Genomic DNA, 17,619 nt, shown 5'->3' on the forward strand with positions numbered 1-17,619 from the left:
ACCTGGCAAGGGCTCGAGAGTGGCAAAGCAGAGTCATGGGAAATATGCAGAGGCAGAGTGGAAACCAAAGCACACAGAATCTTTAATACCATGCTAATAATTAGGGTGGTGCTCTGTAAATAATTGGAACCACCAGGGACTTCTGAGAAGCTACTGATAAGATCAAAGCTGTCAATCAGAAGGCATAGAGGCTGAAGGAATGCAGGTAGGAAGACAAGGTCGGAGACTATTGCAGCAGACAGACTCAGGTAAAAATGGAAAAGGAGGGTGGTGCAGATCACATTCCAAAAGAGGAGCAGCAAGCCTCAGGGAACAGTAGCACAGGAAGAGAAGGTACCCAAGTTGACAGGTATTGGCCTACAACACTAAAATCTGGCTTTATGTATGAAATATTTTTGCCAAGAAAACAAGAAGTTAAACATCTGGGTACCTGGCACCCTCTGTAAAAATTGAAGTATTACAGCACCATGGCAGGTCTTCTCATCTGCCTATGAGCATGAACTTTGTAACAGCTCAACACCATTAACCTAGGAATTCAAAGACAAAACCCAGGATCACCGGCACAAGTATGATCAAGGCAGCAGACTACTACGCTACAACAAAATAGGAAGACCACAATCGCTAACATGAGAGCGGCTACATATCTGTGGAATAGATTAGAGTAAAACAGGCCAAAATAACTAGACTGCTTTATTTGATGGCAAATGTTTAAAGACTGTTTTCTCTAACTCTTATTAGCTTCCCAAAGACTGTTCCATTCCAAGATATGTGGAGCCTGAAAAGCCATAGAGTTGGCAGTCTATAAATACTTGTTAAATGAATTACATGTGTTTAAGAACCAGATGTTGTGACTAACTTCAAGTAAAGCCCAGTCCACAAACGATGCTCTGAAATCAAAGAAGCTGATGAACATGTGCTATGTCTGATCATCAGTACTTAACATTATTAGTGAGAGGGCAAGCTATAAGGTCATAATTCCCTTCTAGATGCAATAAAAAGTATGCTGAAACTTTGGGTTAGAAAAATATTAGTTATGAAAAACATGTCATGATCAATCATTTCAAGTTCAGTTACTATAAGCTTCATCATCTGACTCTTAGCATCCTCATACTTTGCAAAAGTCTCAATTAGTTTGGGCTGTTCTGACACCAGAAACATAAGTTCCGGAAGCTAGACCTCCATGAGGAGAACCCGTCACTGTCTGCTTCCATCCTGTGATGAAGGCCTGATGCCCCTGCTGAACTTCAGCCCTTCAGACCCCCGTGGGCCCCATGCTTAGTCATTACATTGGGAATCCAGATTTTAGCAAGAATGATGGAAGACACAGCATTCAACCAAAGAGCAACTGCCCTTTATTTATGTCCAACAAAGCCATTTCACCATGAAAGTCAACCCAAGAAAACAGTCATAAAAACATTATGGGGGCACTTACAGCCAGACCTGAGTGATCTTATCATCAAAGGGACTTCACTTGAAAGTCCTTTCACATGTAGAAATAGAAGATTGATTGTCACCAATTCTAATTTTGGGTCAGTCCTCAGGAAGTACATGTTTCCATGTAGGATAACACTGAACTATTTTTCCTCAATATGTCCTACTCAAATTAGTCTCCAGATTCAGATCAGAAATGTATAACATAACAATATTTAAGCATGAGAGACATTGACAAATATGTATGTGTACATATGTGAATGTAAAAAAAAACATAATGAGGACTCACTTTATACAAGGTGCTTGTTAAACCTTATTGATAAGATTACAGGAAGTTTTATGAATGTGGAGAAAAAAAAGACAAGGCTTGAAAAGTACTTATGAGGATGATAACTGTAAAAATGCCAGGTGAATCATTTCTTCTAAGTTTGTGCTTTTCATAATGTGGACTGGCCTGTGGGCCTGCAGCATCTGGATCCCCTGGGAGCTTGAGGGGAAAAAATGCAGAATCTGGACCAAATTCTATACCTCGTGAGTGACATTTTGAACCTGAGAGCTTAATCACACATCTATGCATGCATGTTATAAGTCTAAGAAAGCAGTTCTAGAAAATGGGGTTGGCACTTGTGATATATCAGGGGTGGCTAAGAGGAAGAATTTCAGGAGAAAAAAATTGTTTACAAAAAAGAGACATAACTTCAGAGCAGACAATAGAGAATATAATATTCAAGGTCTGGAGAGAGGGCTCTGTCAATGGGAACCTGAGTTCTATTCCCAGAGTAATATTCCACATTAAGTGTCCAACAGCAACCTGTAGCTCCAGAGGGAACCACTGACAACTACATTCATATGCTCATACCACCACACAGACACAGACACACACACACACACACACACACACACACACACACACACACAGACAGAGAGAGAGAGAGAGAGAGAGAGAGAGAGAGAGGAATATATATATATACACACACACACATGTATATATATTTAAAAAGAAGATAATGTTTTGTTTTGAAATCTACTGGTCTGCTGGTGTGGGTTTTTTTTTTTTTCCTTTTTGTACTTAGAAGACTAATGGGGAAAGAAGTAGATATGAGGAGTGTCATCCAGATGGAGATGGAAGAATATCCAAGTGGCCTACTTTCCCAGGCAACCCTCTTGGCAAAGCCTACAAGCTTGGGAGGTAATCAGTAGCAAAGGCAGAAGGCAGATGGGGACAAGCAAAGCAGAGTCAGTCCTCTCTTCATTTCTCCTGTGGGCCAAAGTTCTAGAGGTAACCAGCAGGACAAGGGAAGGTTCCATGCAGTCTGGTGGAAAAGTGTGGCTAGGAAGGGCTGAACTTGCAGCTGCCAACTTCACAGAACCTGTGAGCAATGGGCAGAGTGTGTGATTCCCGAGGGTCAAAATGACCAGAAGATGCAGAGCACTCAAGACAGTTCAGAGCTTGGATCTACCATAATGACCCTGCACAACAGGATGCCCGAGGCAAGCAGTAATTGGGGAGAACATAGCATCCTCAACAGTTAGTTCAGACAGACAGGGAGGCTTGTCCAGCTGAAGCAGAAACAAGACATAGTGGACCAGCAGGTACAGTGACAAGTCCATGGGTTTTCCAATAGGTAAGAATTAGCCTTGCTGCCACTGATGACATCTCAACATGAAAGTCAATAAGGATCCCCAGTATAGTACCAGGAACTTCCACAACTAACAACCTACCAAAGATTGATGGTACCATAAACTATGGAAGGAAAAAAAGTGGGGGGAGGAGAAAGTGTCTAAACAAAGGAGGAGAAATGTTGTCTTCAGCCTTGAACATATGGTGTTAGGAACCTTAGAAAACCCTAACCTCTCCTTGCATTCCACAGGACTGACTGGAGAGTAGAACCATCCCGATATGCACAAGGCTCACTCAGGTGATGCACTGTCCCATGTGCACTATTGGGAAGGAGCTACAAGGGGACATACTCTACTGTGAGATGGCATCAGGACACTTTGGACAGCAGACCCCTCAACTTTTCAAACTATGTAGACAGAGATTAAAAATCTGGAAAATAAAAGAGACAAACAAGCAAACTTAAGGGTTTAGAAATGGTTTCCAACAACGACAATGGTACCATTAAAAGGTCAGCATTAATAGAAATTAATATAAAAGGCAGGCTAGGTTATCACAGATCAGATGAAATGAGGATATAGAAGGAGCACAGAGAAATATGGAAACGCCAACCAAATTATGAAGTATTTAATTGCAGAGGAGAGAAAAGACACAAGACATTACCTCTTTAAATAAATACCCATAGGTGTGGTTACATGGGTGTCTGTTATATTTCTCAAGGTTCCAGATCTGTGAAAAAAAAAGTATTTAACTTAAAGCCACTTCATTAAAAAATCCATAATCTAGTGAGATATGGTGGCAAATGTCTATATTTCCAGCTTATTTTAGGGAAGCTGAAATAGGAAGGTTCAAAGCCTGTCTGGGATATACAGGGAGTTCAAGGCCAACCTGGGCTATTGGAGACTCCAACTCAATAAAAGAGGGAGAAAAGAAGTTTATATAGGGATATAATTTTGTATATCCTGGTATATCCTCTGATATAACTCTGATATATAACCTTGCTTAACATTCATGAACACTTCAGTTCAATATGCAATACCACCAAAAAGGAAAAAAAAAACTATCCATAATTGACTAAATTATGAAAATGTAAAAGCAAACCCAGTATTTTCTAGTATTATGAAAAAGATTTAAAATCAGTAAAAAAAAAAAAAATCTATGAATGGCTTTCTTTGCCTCGTATTACTTTAATGCTAGCACGAGTTGAAAATGTCTAAGGACCAGGACACAGGGGTCTTGAAGAAGTGTGAGGATGCCAGAAAGGATGGATGTGAGAGGAACAGCTGCTGAGGCAGATGAGGATGAATGAGAAGGCAGATGCAGAGTGTAAGTCTCCCATCAACAGAGCAAATTTACCAACCAGCCATGACACATCCTGGATACAACTTGTTCCAAGTGACTGCAAAGATCTGTGAAAAATCAAGCCACTGATGTGTGTTTATAACATATAAAAATGAATTTTAAGTCTTAAAATTGAATTAACCTCAGAACCACTAATCATATATGAGTTTTCTTCTAACTCCCATTGTATTATATGATCTCACTACAGCTTTACTTACATGACTTGTGCCTGTAAAACACCATGATACACAGAATTAGTAAAGATTAAGAATGCCAAATAAAAGGCAACTTTAAAGAAGGAGAATTACAATACAGATTAGGTAAATAAATTCCAAAAATAAAAGCTCAAGACCCAGCCTTAGGAGGTTAATGCAAGCAGGGTACATTCCTTCTAACTCCAGGCTGAACCTGAAGAGACTCTGAACAGTTTATCAAAAGCACCAACACTAACAGGCTTAACAATTCATAGTTTAAAATAAAGGGTACTACCACTTTTCAACAGATGCCTCTCCTCTCCCAAAAAGTAAATTTAGGGTAGGTCTAGAGTTTTATTTTATTTTATTTTATTTTTTAATCTCGGGAATCCAATGGTGGGATGCCTTGTTCAACCTTGATGCAGGGGGGAGGGGCTTGGTCCTACCTCAACTTGATGTGCCATGCTTTGCTGACTCCCCATGGGCCTTACCCTTTCTGGGGAGTGGATGGGGGTGGGGTGGGGGGAAATGGGGGGAGCAGGAGGAGGGGAAGGAGGGGGAAACTGTGGTTGGTATGTAAATGAATAAAAATTTAAAATAATATAATAAAATAAAATCTCAGGAATCAAAAATATGGTAACTTTCAGAATAATTTAAAATGTTTTAAATATAATCAGCTCCCCCAGGGTAAGGCACATTCTTCTGAATCTGTTCAAAGGATGTTTCAAATGATGTCAAAGCCTTACAGGGTTGTTTTATTTCAAAAACAAGGAAGAAAGGAAGGAAAGAAGAGAGGGAGAGAGAGAAATCTAAAATGAAAATAAGCAAAAAAACCCACAGTATTTATTTTATCAATGAGTAATAACATGGAAGAGAAATACTGTAAAAATCATTTATAAAGTCTTCCAGTTTCTTAAAATTCATCTCACAAATATTTCCCTGGTGTGGTACCAGTGAAGGGACTGTTAACTGAAATCCAAGGTCCACGAGGAATTGGTGGTAGGAGCAGAAAATAGCAATTGAAATTGATTTTTTACCTCTAGAAGTTCTTGCTATGTACACATCTTTGCTAAGAAAGTCAACAAAACGATTAATGTATAAGACAGTAAATGGCTCAAAGTATAAGGCGGGGCTAAAACTCCAGTGTCTATAACAGTTTCTATTAGGAACTCATGTGCCATTATCTGAGAACTTCAGTACATTAACTTATTCCGTCCCCAGCCCCATGAGCTAGATATATTTATTATTCAGTGTTTATTTAAAAAAAAAAATGGAAGCTTAAAGAATGTGGACTACTTAAGGTCTCAAGAAAAACAATTGCCCTGGGAGTTCTTGTTCATCTGGCCTCATTCTGGAGACCTCCCTGCAAAGCTCAATAAACCAAGGGGACGAACACTATTCACAGGTAGCATAGGGCCCACTTGGATGCTATACTGCACAGAGCTCATAGGCAATTAGTATCAAATATGCTCAGAAAAACATGACAGAAATTGGCAAATTTATAGCCATAGGCATTCTGTAACACTAAAAGCCCCCAGACTGAAGTGCATCCCCATGCTATTAATTCTATTCTCTTTCTCCCCTTTTTTGCCTATGGAAATTTTGGTATTTAATATAAATATATTACTTCTCTAAACATGACTGGTAAGCCTAAGAATGATAAGAAAATCCATAGGGCATACTTTATAAAGCCACCAATAATAATCCCTACCACTTAAAGACAAGGAACACAAAAAGAAGACACTGGGGTTGAGTTCTCAGCATACCCTGCTGGTCATCACATTACCCTAGGTGACACACAGCTATGATAGGACATGCCTCCTTATGTGACTGCATACATTTTATACAGTCAAACATGAAGAAGCCATGTAACAATATTGTCGAAAACAAAGTACTGAGAATAAACAACAACAAAACACATTATCTCCTATTACTTTATTTACCAAGAGTCACACAGTAGTGCTGTAGGATGGTCTGTATGTCAAATTGCTCTGATTGGTCAATAAATAAAACACTGATTGGCCAATGGCCAGGCAGGAAGTACAGGCGGGACTAACAGACAGGAGAATGGAGAGAATTCTGGGAAGTGGGAGGCTGAGGAGGGAGACACTGCCAGCCGCCGCCATGACAAGCAGCATGTGAAGATGCCGGTAAGCCACAAGCCATGTGGCAAGGTATAGATTAACAGAAATGGGCTAAATATAAGAGTAAGAGCTAGGCAATGACAGGCCTGAGCTATGGCCAAGCCGTTTAAATAATGTAAGAGTCTATGTGTTTATTTTATAAGTGGGCTCTGGGACTGGAAGGACTTGGCGGGAGCTGGAGAGAAATTCTACAGCTACAAATGGTGCCCAACATGTTGGCAAGAGTTTCCACCTAAAACCTGAGTGAAAAGGTTCTAAAACGGAGCTAAAAGCAGTTCCTAGTTGTCTCTTTCAAGCTAGCGGCAGACTGCATGTTTGAGCTGCTGTGGCGGGTTCCTGGCATTCATGTTCGACCTGCCTATGGAGGGAATAAGGCCTCTGCAAGTGGCATATTAAGCTGGGTCATGGATTTAGCCTTTGCTAGTACAAAACAAAAAGAGGTTTCTGAGCTACATGCTGCTTGGATAAAAGCATAGACCCAAGATGGCTCCCAGAGCTTGTGGTAAACTTACCACCGCCATGTTGGGAAGCTGAAGTGGGCGGAGCCAGCAGCCACAGCACCGTTTCAGGCTTAGAAGGCTGCAGTTTAAAGCAAAAGGCTCAAGGTAATATAAAAAATAAGCCACGTAAAGATGGCTATCACACAGAGAATCTGGATTATGTTCTCTTTGATATTTTTAACTGAAGAAAAACATTTGATTGTAAAAGCTAAAGATACCTTGACTTCAAAATTTGGATCTAAGGATATGTTGCTTTGGAAAGGAGGCTCTGCCTTTGTTTTCGCAGAAAGCAAGAGGCTATGGATTTGTTCCAGATTAAGATACATCAGGTTTGATCAGCCAAGACCCCTGAAAGGTCTCCGATAACACCATGGCCCAGATGATCCAACATCCAGAACCGTTTCAAGGCAACTGGCTCAGACGATACACCCTCATCGACTATTTCATAATCCTAAACTTTTCTTTGTGTCCCCATAAGATACTGCGCCCCCCTCCAGCAGGAAGTAGTAAGAGAAGCTACGCCCAAATTCCCAAATAAACCAAGCTAGCTTTGGAGATGTGTAAAAGTTAAAACCTTCCTCTTTAAAAAAAAAAAAAAGAAAAGGAAAGGAAAGAAAAGAAAAGAAAAGAAAAGAAAAGGGGAAGTGCTGTGGGATGGTCTGTATGTCAAATTGCTCTGATTGGTCAATAAATAAAACACTGATTGGCCAGTGACCATGCAGGAAGTATAGGTGGGACTAACAGAGAGGAGAAATGAGAGAATTCTGGGAAGTGGAAGGCTGAGGAGTGAGACACTGCCAGCTGCCTCCATGACAAGCAGCATGTGAAGATGCTGGTAAGCCATGAGCCACGAGGCAAGGTATAGATTTATAGAAATGGATTAATTTAAGATGTAAGCACTAGATAGCTAGAAGCCTGAGTCATTAGGCCAAACAGTTTAAACAATATAAGTCTCTGTGTTTACTTGGTTGGATCTGAGCAGCTGTGGGACTGGCGGGTGACAAAGATTTATTTGTCCTGACTGTGGGCCAGGCAGGAAAACTCTAACTACACAGTAGTTTTCTGATCATGCAACAAGGCTACCACCAACTAACTTTTATAGCTATGCAATGAGTAACATATTGAGTTTTAGTTACTCTAACCAGCAAGATGTGTGTGTGTGTGTGTGTGTGTATGTGTGTGTGTGTGTGTGTGTGTGATAAATTGATAAATGCAGATATACTGGGTCAAAATATACTGTGTGTGGGATACAACACAGATGTGTCAATTCTTTCCACATAAGGCCTACTAGTCAAACTTAATGTTGACTCATATATGTATTCACTTTACCAATAATGAAGAGAAGGGTACTACAGGCCACCCCATCAGAGGGTAAACAAGTCCCACAGGATTCATTCTCTGAAAGCCAAACCCACAGAGCAAGGCAACCAACAATTTTTTTTAAGTCTGCAATTTCAGTATGGTGCAATCGGGAAGAAATAATTAATTTAGACTAGATGACCATGGAAAAACCTCACTGACCAGGAGGAGGAGAGAGAAAAGCTAATCTTTCACATTACAATTTGAGTATAGTATCGGGGGTCAATATAGGATGTCAGAAACCAGTGGTTTTGGACTCCATAGGTATATAAATTACAACAACCACTATCCACTTCATAGTATTATACATAAAATTTCAATGAAGGTACCAGGGTGATGGGAGCTGCTGTAACACACACCTGACACAAAACAGTCCAAATTGCCCTGGTGTGCTCTGCATACACACTACATGGAGCTCTCTCCTAGCAAGGGTTCAAAAGAAACAGAAGCACGATCGCTTTCTTTAAAAGTCCTATTACAAACACCCGAGTTCTCAAGCACACTCTGTCGGGACACACAGGAACTATGAAGGCAGCACAGAACAACAGCATGGAAAGGAAGGCCATTTTGCTAGGAACAAGAGTAAAGAGAACCCTTATTACAGAGTTAGAAAGCTTGTTGAATTGGGTCCTGTGAAAAGCCAACTTACAAACCACAACTTGGATATTCAGATGAAAAAACTTCATGTTTCTATGCATTATAATAATAGTAACAGATCACTATTATTACACTATAGTATTTTGCTTGGGTTAGCTTTTTCCTCCTTGCTGAATATAATAAAATGAGAAACATACTTTTCACAAGTATGTTGTGAAAAAAATGAAATAATGCTATAAGACCATCAAACTCTATGAACAAGAAACAGAATGATGTGACTACCAGCTGCAAACATGTGCTACCATCCATTAAGGAGAGAAAAGCAAAGGGCAAAGTGCAGCATCTCACCATCCAGACCCTCAGCAGACTGCTCCTTGGACCTGGTGCCATTTGGGAGTGCTAGAGAAGGATTTCTTTTTCCTGTTCCCTATGTATCCCATTTTGAATGGGTGGGTGGTAGGGTGTATCTAGAGCTGATGACCTCTTCTTGTCCCATCATTACATTCTGGAACTGACAACTTGTTATTTGTTTGTTTGTTGGGCAGGTCCACAAACTGCTGATGGTACCTGCAATCTCACCCACACCCATTCAGAAGCTTTGGCATTTCCACTGGTGGTGTGAGGGTAGAGGTTCTGGAGATGACGATGGGGTGAAGACATTTTATATGCAGAATAGACTTGAATCTCTGGTTGCTACACACCTGGCTGTGGTAGGCTCAGTAAAAGTGAGGCCCATCCTTAGAACCTGTGAATGTTACCTTATCTGGTAAAATTAACTCTGCAGGTATAATTATAAATAGTAAAGTGGGTCTGTTAGCCTGGAATTTCTAGGAGAGCTTGATATAATCATAAAGTTGTAATAAGTGAAAAAGAGAAGCAGGGGAGAAAATCCCCACTGGCCACTGCTGGTTCTGAAAACGTACAGGGCTACTATAAGCCAATGAAAACATAGAGCTGCCCCTAGAGTGTGTAAGGAAAGTCAGGAAGCAAAGCACCTAGGACCTCCTGAAGAAACATCCTGCCCACATCCTTTTTAATGCAATGGAAAGCCATTTGGGAATTCTACCCTCCAGAACCCCATATTAAAGCTGCTGCAGGTTGAAGCCATTTAATATAAAAAAATAAACATTTATTTTAAAATTATTTTCTCCTATTTGTGTTAAGATTTCTAAGCATCAATTAACAAATTATGGCAAAATGCAGCCTGAGCAAAATGAGTGCTCGGTTAACCTTAGTTCAAAGGCTCAAATGCCACTTGGGATCTGATCTTCACCTGTGCTTTACCCCAGGAAATCACAGACTGGGTAAATCATGCTAAGAATGTGACCAAGGAACATGTGACCTAAGAATATGACCAATACACTCCATTTCTCTCACTCGAATTTGTTGGTCTTAAATGCTCCCAGGCAATGAGAACAAACAACAAAATAAAAATTCAGATTCTGGCTGGGTACTCAACTTCATGTTTAAAAGCTTACAATCAACGTTTGTAGGCTTTACCAAATTCTAGAAGGTGTCTATTCTATTTCCTAAGTCACTCACTAAATCCTATACGGCAGGCCTTATAGTTCCTGCTCTTGATATATTTCATAAGCCTCAGGTTCTAAATGAAAAGAGTCCCAAATAAACAAGCAGAAGATCTACTTCTACCAAAATACAATAAATAAATAAATAAATAAATAAATAAATAAATAAACAAACAAACATGCCTAGGTCACCAGGGCAGCTGAGCAATAGATTCTGCGACAATACACTGCCAGTATCACTTTCTAGCACTTATTAGATTTAACAAATAATATGCTGAGTGGAAAATTAAATATTACAGCCTTGGACTTGCTTTTGGATACCATTCACTTACTTTTAATCTCATATTTCTACTAGTTCTTTATCTTTAACTGGCTGCAGATACTGGAAATGTATGAAGAAGATATTCCAGCATAATTTTACATAATTTAGTACACATTTACACATGACAAAGTAAAGGGACAGTGAAGAAAGTGCAGAACACGAAGAAAACATGAGGACTTTGCCCGCTACTGTGTTCACGGCAGTTGGACTCAGGCGGGGTGAAAGGCTAAACACTGGACATCAACTTCAAATAGGCTTCATCTGTGTTAATGCTTCCTTTCGGAGGAGTGGAAACCCTGAGAAGATGGAGGTGGAGGGGGACTGGGTTGAAAACAAAAGTTCACTCTGCAGGCAATGCAGAAGGCAAGAAAGGTTTCAGATGGAGCAGACTGCACAGGAAGGAGGGCCACAGGGAAAGGCTGAAAGGAAGGAGCAGAAAATCTTTAGCAAAAAGGCTGTGTGAGGCAGGGGCCCTGGGGGTGGGGGGCCGGGTTGTGTGAGCAGTGGAGGATTGAAGAAAAACTCAACATATTCAAAACACAGTTATCCAAGCAGTGGCTTCCATTAGAGTAACCACTAATGCAAATCGACCAGGGGCAGAGAAACACACAGTTCAGCTGGAAACGGCAGGTCTACTTGTCCAAGGAAACCGCCTTTTTGATAACCGAGGCTCTGGGCCAACAGTAAGGAAAAAGATAAAGCAATGCAAAATTAAAAGCCTGACCAAGCCAGAATTTCTCAACTAGGGAATTCAGTGTGCAAGTGCAAAGGAAGTGGAAGGCTGATGTGGAGGGCCATCAGCAGAAGACTCCCCCGGCCTGCAAGCAAACTACACCAAAGGAGGGGGTGGGGTGGGGCTGTGATTTGCTCGTTTGTTTGTGAAAGTGGGTACTGTGATAAGGAGGACTGCAGTGATGGAGAAAATAAACTCTGAGCATTGCAAATGAACAATTAATTCATGAAAATTGTACTGTTTTAATCCAGCACATTTTATCTTAGAAAAAATCATCACCCAATTTAATTCAATAAATACCAGGAGTACAGCATAGTCTAACTGAAAGGCATCCTCGTTATAACCATACGGCCCTTAAAATTATGAATTCCAGCATCTCAAAGATGTAACAACAACAACAAAAGTCACTTTCCCCTGAAAGAATTATCCATGCATAGTGGCAAGGATGCTAAGTATACACCCATATATGGAAACTTATTCAAATACTAAAAGCTGAAAAGTAAAGTGAAAGATTTAAGTGAACAAAACCCCAACCTGATCCCCTTCAAGTCAGTAGACCAGACTCGGTCCTCTCTATTTGCTTAATTCACTGTACTTAAGGAACAGTGAATACCTCTAACTTAAATAGCAAATATCAGACACCCAGCACCCAAATAATTACTAATTATTTACAAATCTCATTCAAGAATCTTTTTTTAAACATGTTCCAGATGTTTAAAAAAGCATATTCTTTCATGAAAAAATGTAATGCAACCAGACAGACTTTTAAATTTTTTATGCTTTAAGTATTTTTAAGTAAATTATTGAAAAAAAAAAACTGAAGATAAAGATACCCTCCTAAAAATTAAAGTGGCATTGGTCGCAGGTTACCTAGATACCATTTTACTTCTCACTCGATCAGCTTCTATGTGTGCCATGGAACAACTTGCACACAGTCTTAAGTAACCAAACTTGGATCAAAGGTCAGAATTCACAACTAAAGTCTGATTTTTTTGGGGGGTGGGGGATATGAATTAACATTTGTGAAATAAGTACACCAGCATTTTTTTTTTTTTAAATAGGATAGAGGTGTCAGAACTCTGGGCAAAGGCAAGGCCAGGGCAGCGTAGAAGTGAGACAACGGATGGAGGAAAGAAGACAGCAGTACACTGGAATTCTAGACAAAAGACACACTTGCAGGGGAAAGGGAAAACCCAAAGCTAGAAACAACACTTAAGGATCCCATTTGCCTTCGTTTGTTTGTTTGTTTGTTTGTTATGATTTTGGAATCTTTCTAATGCACTGGTTTGGAGGAATAAGAACGGCATGGCTTCTGAAAATCAGGACTCTGGTACATCTCTCATTACCTCACCCTGGATGGTTAGAGTGGTCAACTTCAGGTGTGGGCTACACACTGAACTCCATTTATTATTCATCTAAAACAGTGGTTCTCAGCAGAGGCTACATTTCTGCCTCCAGGGGGTGTCTGGCAACATTTTGGGAGATGAGAACCTTGGGGCAGCCATTGGCATCTAGTGGATGGAGGTCAACATTGTTGCTCGACATTCTACAGCACGCAGGACACCCAAACCGACAAAGAATTATCAAGTTCACAACGCCAACAGTGTTAAAAAGAAATGCCATGCTCTCTGCACCCTGCAGAATCAAAAATCCTACTTCTCAACCCTTTCATGGTTGTCTAGTTAAAGATAAGCCACACCAAGAGCATCTCATTTTAGAACTGCTTTAAATATGGTGGATGGCAGCTCCAACTAAGAACTATGGTGCAATCCACTAGGAGATTCAGAGCAGGTGCACTGAAATCACAGGAAAAGGATTTTCTAATCCCTTTACTTCATGTTTATTGTAAGGCACCCAACGGGCCTCTACATCGTTCAGTATCAAGTTGTGTCTCTTCCGTGGTCAATACTCTAAAAACGCACTGACCTCATGAAAACACAGTATCTTTTTAATAGAAAAACTCAGGCCAATCTTATTTACAGGGAGAGATTTATGGGGGAGGCTGTAGAGGGTGAAAAATACCACCGAGCTCTTTAAAATGCAAAGTTATTTCACAGTTTGCTTGCAAAATGAGTCAGATCATTATTACTTTTAGTCATGCCAAGTTTGCTTCTTCTAAGCCTACTAGTAATGGAGAAAGAACGAAATAACCACCATCTTTCTGCAGTCGTTAAACCAATGAAACAGGAGCTTACTAAAAAGCAGATTTGTGCAGTAATATTTCTCTTTTATCACAACTGTTAGAAAAAGACAAGCAATCGCTGGAAGTGCAAATGAAGATTCTAAGAAATCTGTCATCTGCCTAAATACCTAGAGTGTGGGAGGAAAACAAACAAAAGGAAACCCTGACTCACAAATCTGAAAGCCATAACCTGTGAATATTTTCCTAATACATCGCTCTATCAAAACCTGGATTCACTCCCCCCCCACCTCCGCCCCGTTCAAAAAACTGGAAGAAAGACGTCCACATCGGCTTTCAGCAAAACAGTGTTAAAAATGAATAAAAAAGCCTGACGTGCACCTGTCCAACCTCACTGGAGCATGCACCGCAGCGGAGAGGGGACCCTGGAGTGGAGGATGAGCACCCTGGCACCTGTCAGGGCTGTTTTTCCCCCCCGCGAAGCATCTTCGTCTCCTACTATGCAAGCAAACGTAAGCCAACTTTGGTAGTTTCCATCCCCCACCCAGGCAAAATCCAGCATCCAGCGCAGCTCTTGTCCTTACGCAGGAAAATCTACTCAGCGCCCTTTCCCACTCACTGAGTCGCCATATGAAGTTGACAGGCGAGATCACTGGGACCCCACAGAGGCCACACAAAAGGCGCCCCGAGGCCACCCAGCGTGGCACTTTCCCGGCGTGGGCAAAGCACAACGCGGCACCACACCTCTCACCGCGGGGTGTCCGTGGAAAGGGGGTTCTCGGCTTTTAGGTTCAGAATTGTCCCTCATCTAGGGAAGGCAGAGCTCAACTTCAAAGACAGGGTTCCCACGCGTTCCGCCGCCCAGCCACGCTCTGCGTTGCCCGTGGGGTCGCGCGACAGCCACCGCCGCGGCCGAGAAGCCGCCTGCGCTGTGCAGGGGCTGGGATGCCGCGCTCGCTCCCCGCCGTCCCCCGGCCCGGGCCCCGTCCCCACGGCCCCGCTCACCCAGCAGCAGCAGCTTGACCTCGCGCGCCGCCTTCTCGCCATCCTCCCGGAGGTTGCGGTCGATCATCTTGCTGCGCTCCACGGCCGCCTTGTCCTCGGCGCTCAGGGTGCAGCCCATGGTGGCCGAGCGTCGCCGCGCCCTCGGCGCCGGGGCCGGCTGGCAGCACGGGCTGAGGCTGGCCGGGAGCGAGGCGGCCCCGCTACGTCCGCGGCTCCGGCAAGCTGGAGGCAAGGTCTGCGAGCCCGCACGCCGCCGCCTCGGGCGGCCGTCCCCGCCGGCCACACTCCGCGATCCGCACCTTCCGCCGCCGCCGCCGCCGCCGGTGGCCGAGCCGCAGCAGCTCCCAGCCCGCGCGAGCTCGGCGTCCGCGCCGCCGCGGCCCCGCCCCTGCCCGCCCCGCGACCACTCCCAGCGCGCGCGCCCGCCCGCCCGCCCGCGCACGTGCCCTCGGACAGCGCCCCCTCCGACGGCCGCGCGCCCGCGTGATCGCAGACCTAGGCGCTCCCCGCGCGTGCCCCCGAGGTGCCCCGCGCGCTCGCGGACCTCTCCGGCCAGATCCGGGAGCCCCCGCTCCTCGTGTCCCCCCTCCTGAGACCGCTGCCCGGATCAGGGCGTACCTGTCCCTTATGGGTGCGGGTGGGACGGTTGCCAAAGTTGCTGAGAGCAAGAACAGAATGGCAGTCCTGGGCATTTGAGCATGCCTGGCGCCCGCAGCCAAGCAAGGGTTTGCAAAATGTGTGGGCTTGTGTGAAGGACCGTGGGAAACAGAGCGAAATGAGCGTGGGGCCCTGGGGAACCCGAGGTGGGGACGGTGAGCAACCAGAGGGAATCGTGGAGGGAGTCTTGGGGCTACCTATGTCCACTTCCTCCCTGCCACGTCTTTCTTTTCCTCCAGCTTTCCCTTGGATCTGTGCTCACCTTCCTTTTCATAAGGGAACGCATTTTGAAGGATTTCTTCCTAACCCGAGAAAACGTTTGACAAAGAATCAAAGGATGTGTTTTAAAAATGACAAGAGCAATAGAACGCACAAACAAGTCTCTGTGGTACATGTAATTTCCTAGCGGAGTGTGTAGCCATGTTTATGACCGTGTGGGGACTCCTGTGCCCGTGGGCATGTCTTTCGTTTTTGCAGGCCTTAGCTTCCTCGCTGTTAAATGAGCAGGTGATACACTATAGTCCATCCTTCCAGGACCAGGCCTAGGCCTAGGAGGTTTTTCGTCCAGCATAAGGGGAGGAGCATAGGTTTCAGCTCTGGGCTCTCCCTGTCAGTTGCACTGATTACAGAAAAAATGACTAATCAGAACATGGAGCCACTAGCAAAGAAAATGCCTTCCTTGATGAGGTAAAAATTAGGAAATTGCTCTTTGGGTCCCATTTGAAAATCATATTTTCTAAAACTCATTTGGAAAACTGGTCTTGAGTTTGAAGGTATGTCTGAGCTGACATGGGCACATAGCTATAGGCTGGACCCCTCAGAGCAGGCAGAACTTGTGGGTTCCCATTTAGTTAGAGGGTCAGGCCTGCTGGGCACAAGACAGGCAATCCTAAGAAACGTCTCAACGTTTCCTAGGATTTTTCAAAATAGAACAACAAAAACCGCACACTTTTTTTGCCGTTGTGACTCCTTCTACCCCCTCTGTATTTCCTGGCATGCTAAATGTTCATCAGGAATTCCAGAATTAATGAAATCAACGTTCAACCCCGTGTGAGTTAGCCTTTTGCAGCTGTCAGTTAACTCTCCTTCCTGTAAGCTTGGAGCCCAGCTCAAGTGCAGGGCCGGCAGTTCAACCACAGGGGAACCAGGAAGACCTGCAGGCTGGCGAGAACAAGTGCAGACCTTGCGTTGCGTGAAGTGAAGTTGTGAGGAATTGCATGGGTTACCCCTTGCCTTTGAAAAGCTTGTCGAGGAGGCAGGCGAGGAAACGAAATAAATGGATGGAAGTGAAGCCAAACCTCTCAGAGGACCTGAAACACTAGAGTGGGCGAATGGGAAGAACTTTTGAGGGAGTGAGAACAGGCTGCCAGCGCGGACTTTAAGGATCATGTGCTGGAACAGGCCGCCATAGCGACATAGGTGATGAGATTATTTCAGCAACAGGGATGCACTTCGCACATTTCTCAGGTCGAGGAAGACTAAGATCGAGGGGCCAGTTGATCCAGTGAGGAGTCTCTTCCCGGCTTGTGCTTAAACACTTTACTAAGGAGAGGAAAGAGAACCGGGAGTGAGAGGGGGCCAGATTTCTTTCTGCTTTCTCTTCTTTTACCGTCATTGGTGCCGCACTTTCAGGAATTCCTCTATATCCACGTACTTCCCAAAGGTTCTGCCTCCCAGTGCCACCACACCGGGTGTTAGGGCTTCAAGCTAAGAGCTTTGAGGAGACATAAACGTTCAGGCCAGAATAGGGAATATTTTGTTTCATATGAATATCTAGGCAAAGTATGCATAACAGGTGACAATTATTTTATGAATGAAATGAAGTTTGCTGTGATGAATGAAAGGGCATGAGGCAAAATTAAGAGAGCTGTAAATATTAAGATGAAGAGGTGGACCTGATACAATGAGTGCTGTATCTCTGCATTCCTCTGAGTTAGGTAATAGATGTCTAAAAGGAAAAAATGCTCCTTATATCATATGCAAAACAAAGGAGTTACCAGCAATTAATGCAAATATGTGATGGTAACCCTCACTCAGACTAATAATTTATGT

The 17,619-nt window shown here is 43.2% G+C and overlaps 1 protein-coding gene across 1 annotated transcript in view; it reads right to left on the reverse strand.

The window, feature by feature from the left end:
• The window catches only part of Gnai1 (G protein subunit alpha i1), an 81,463-nt gene extending 66,228 nt beyond the window's left edge, over positions 1-15,235 (reverse strand). Inside the window, exon 1 of the mRNA XM_028891335.2 lies at positions 14,911-15,235. Coding sequence (XP_028747168.1) covers positions 14,911-15,028 — 118 coding nt within the window. The 5' untranslated portion in view covers positions 15,029-15,235. The remainder of the gene's footprint in view (positions 1-14,910) is intronic.
• Between the last annotated feature and the right edge of the window lie 2,384 nt (positions 15,236-17,619).

This window comes from Peromyscus leucopus, chromosome 3 (assembly GCF_004664715.2).
Source record: "Peromyscus leucopus breed LL Stock chromosome 3, UCI_PerLeu_2.1, whole genome shotgun sequence".
NCBI classification, from domain to species: Eukaryota; Metazoa; Chordata; class Mammalia; order Rodentia; family Cricetidae; genus Peromyscus; species Peromyscus leucopus.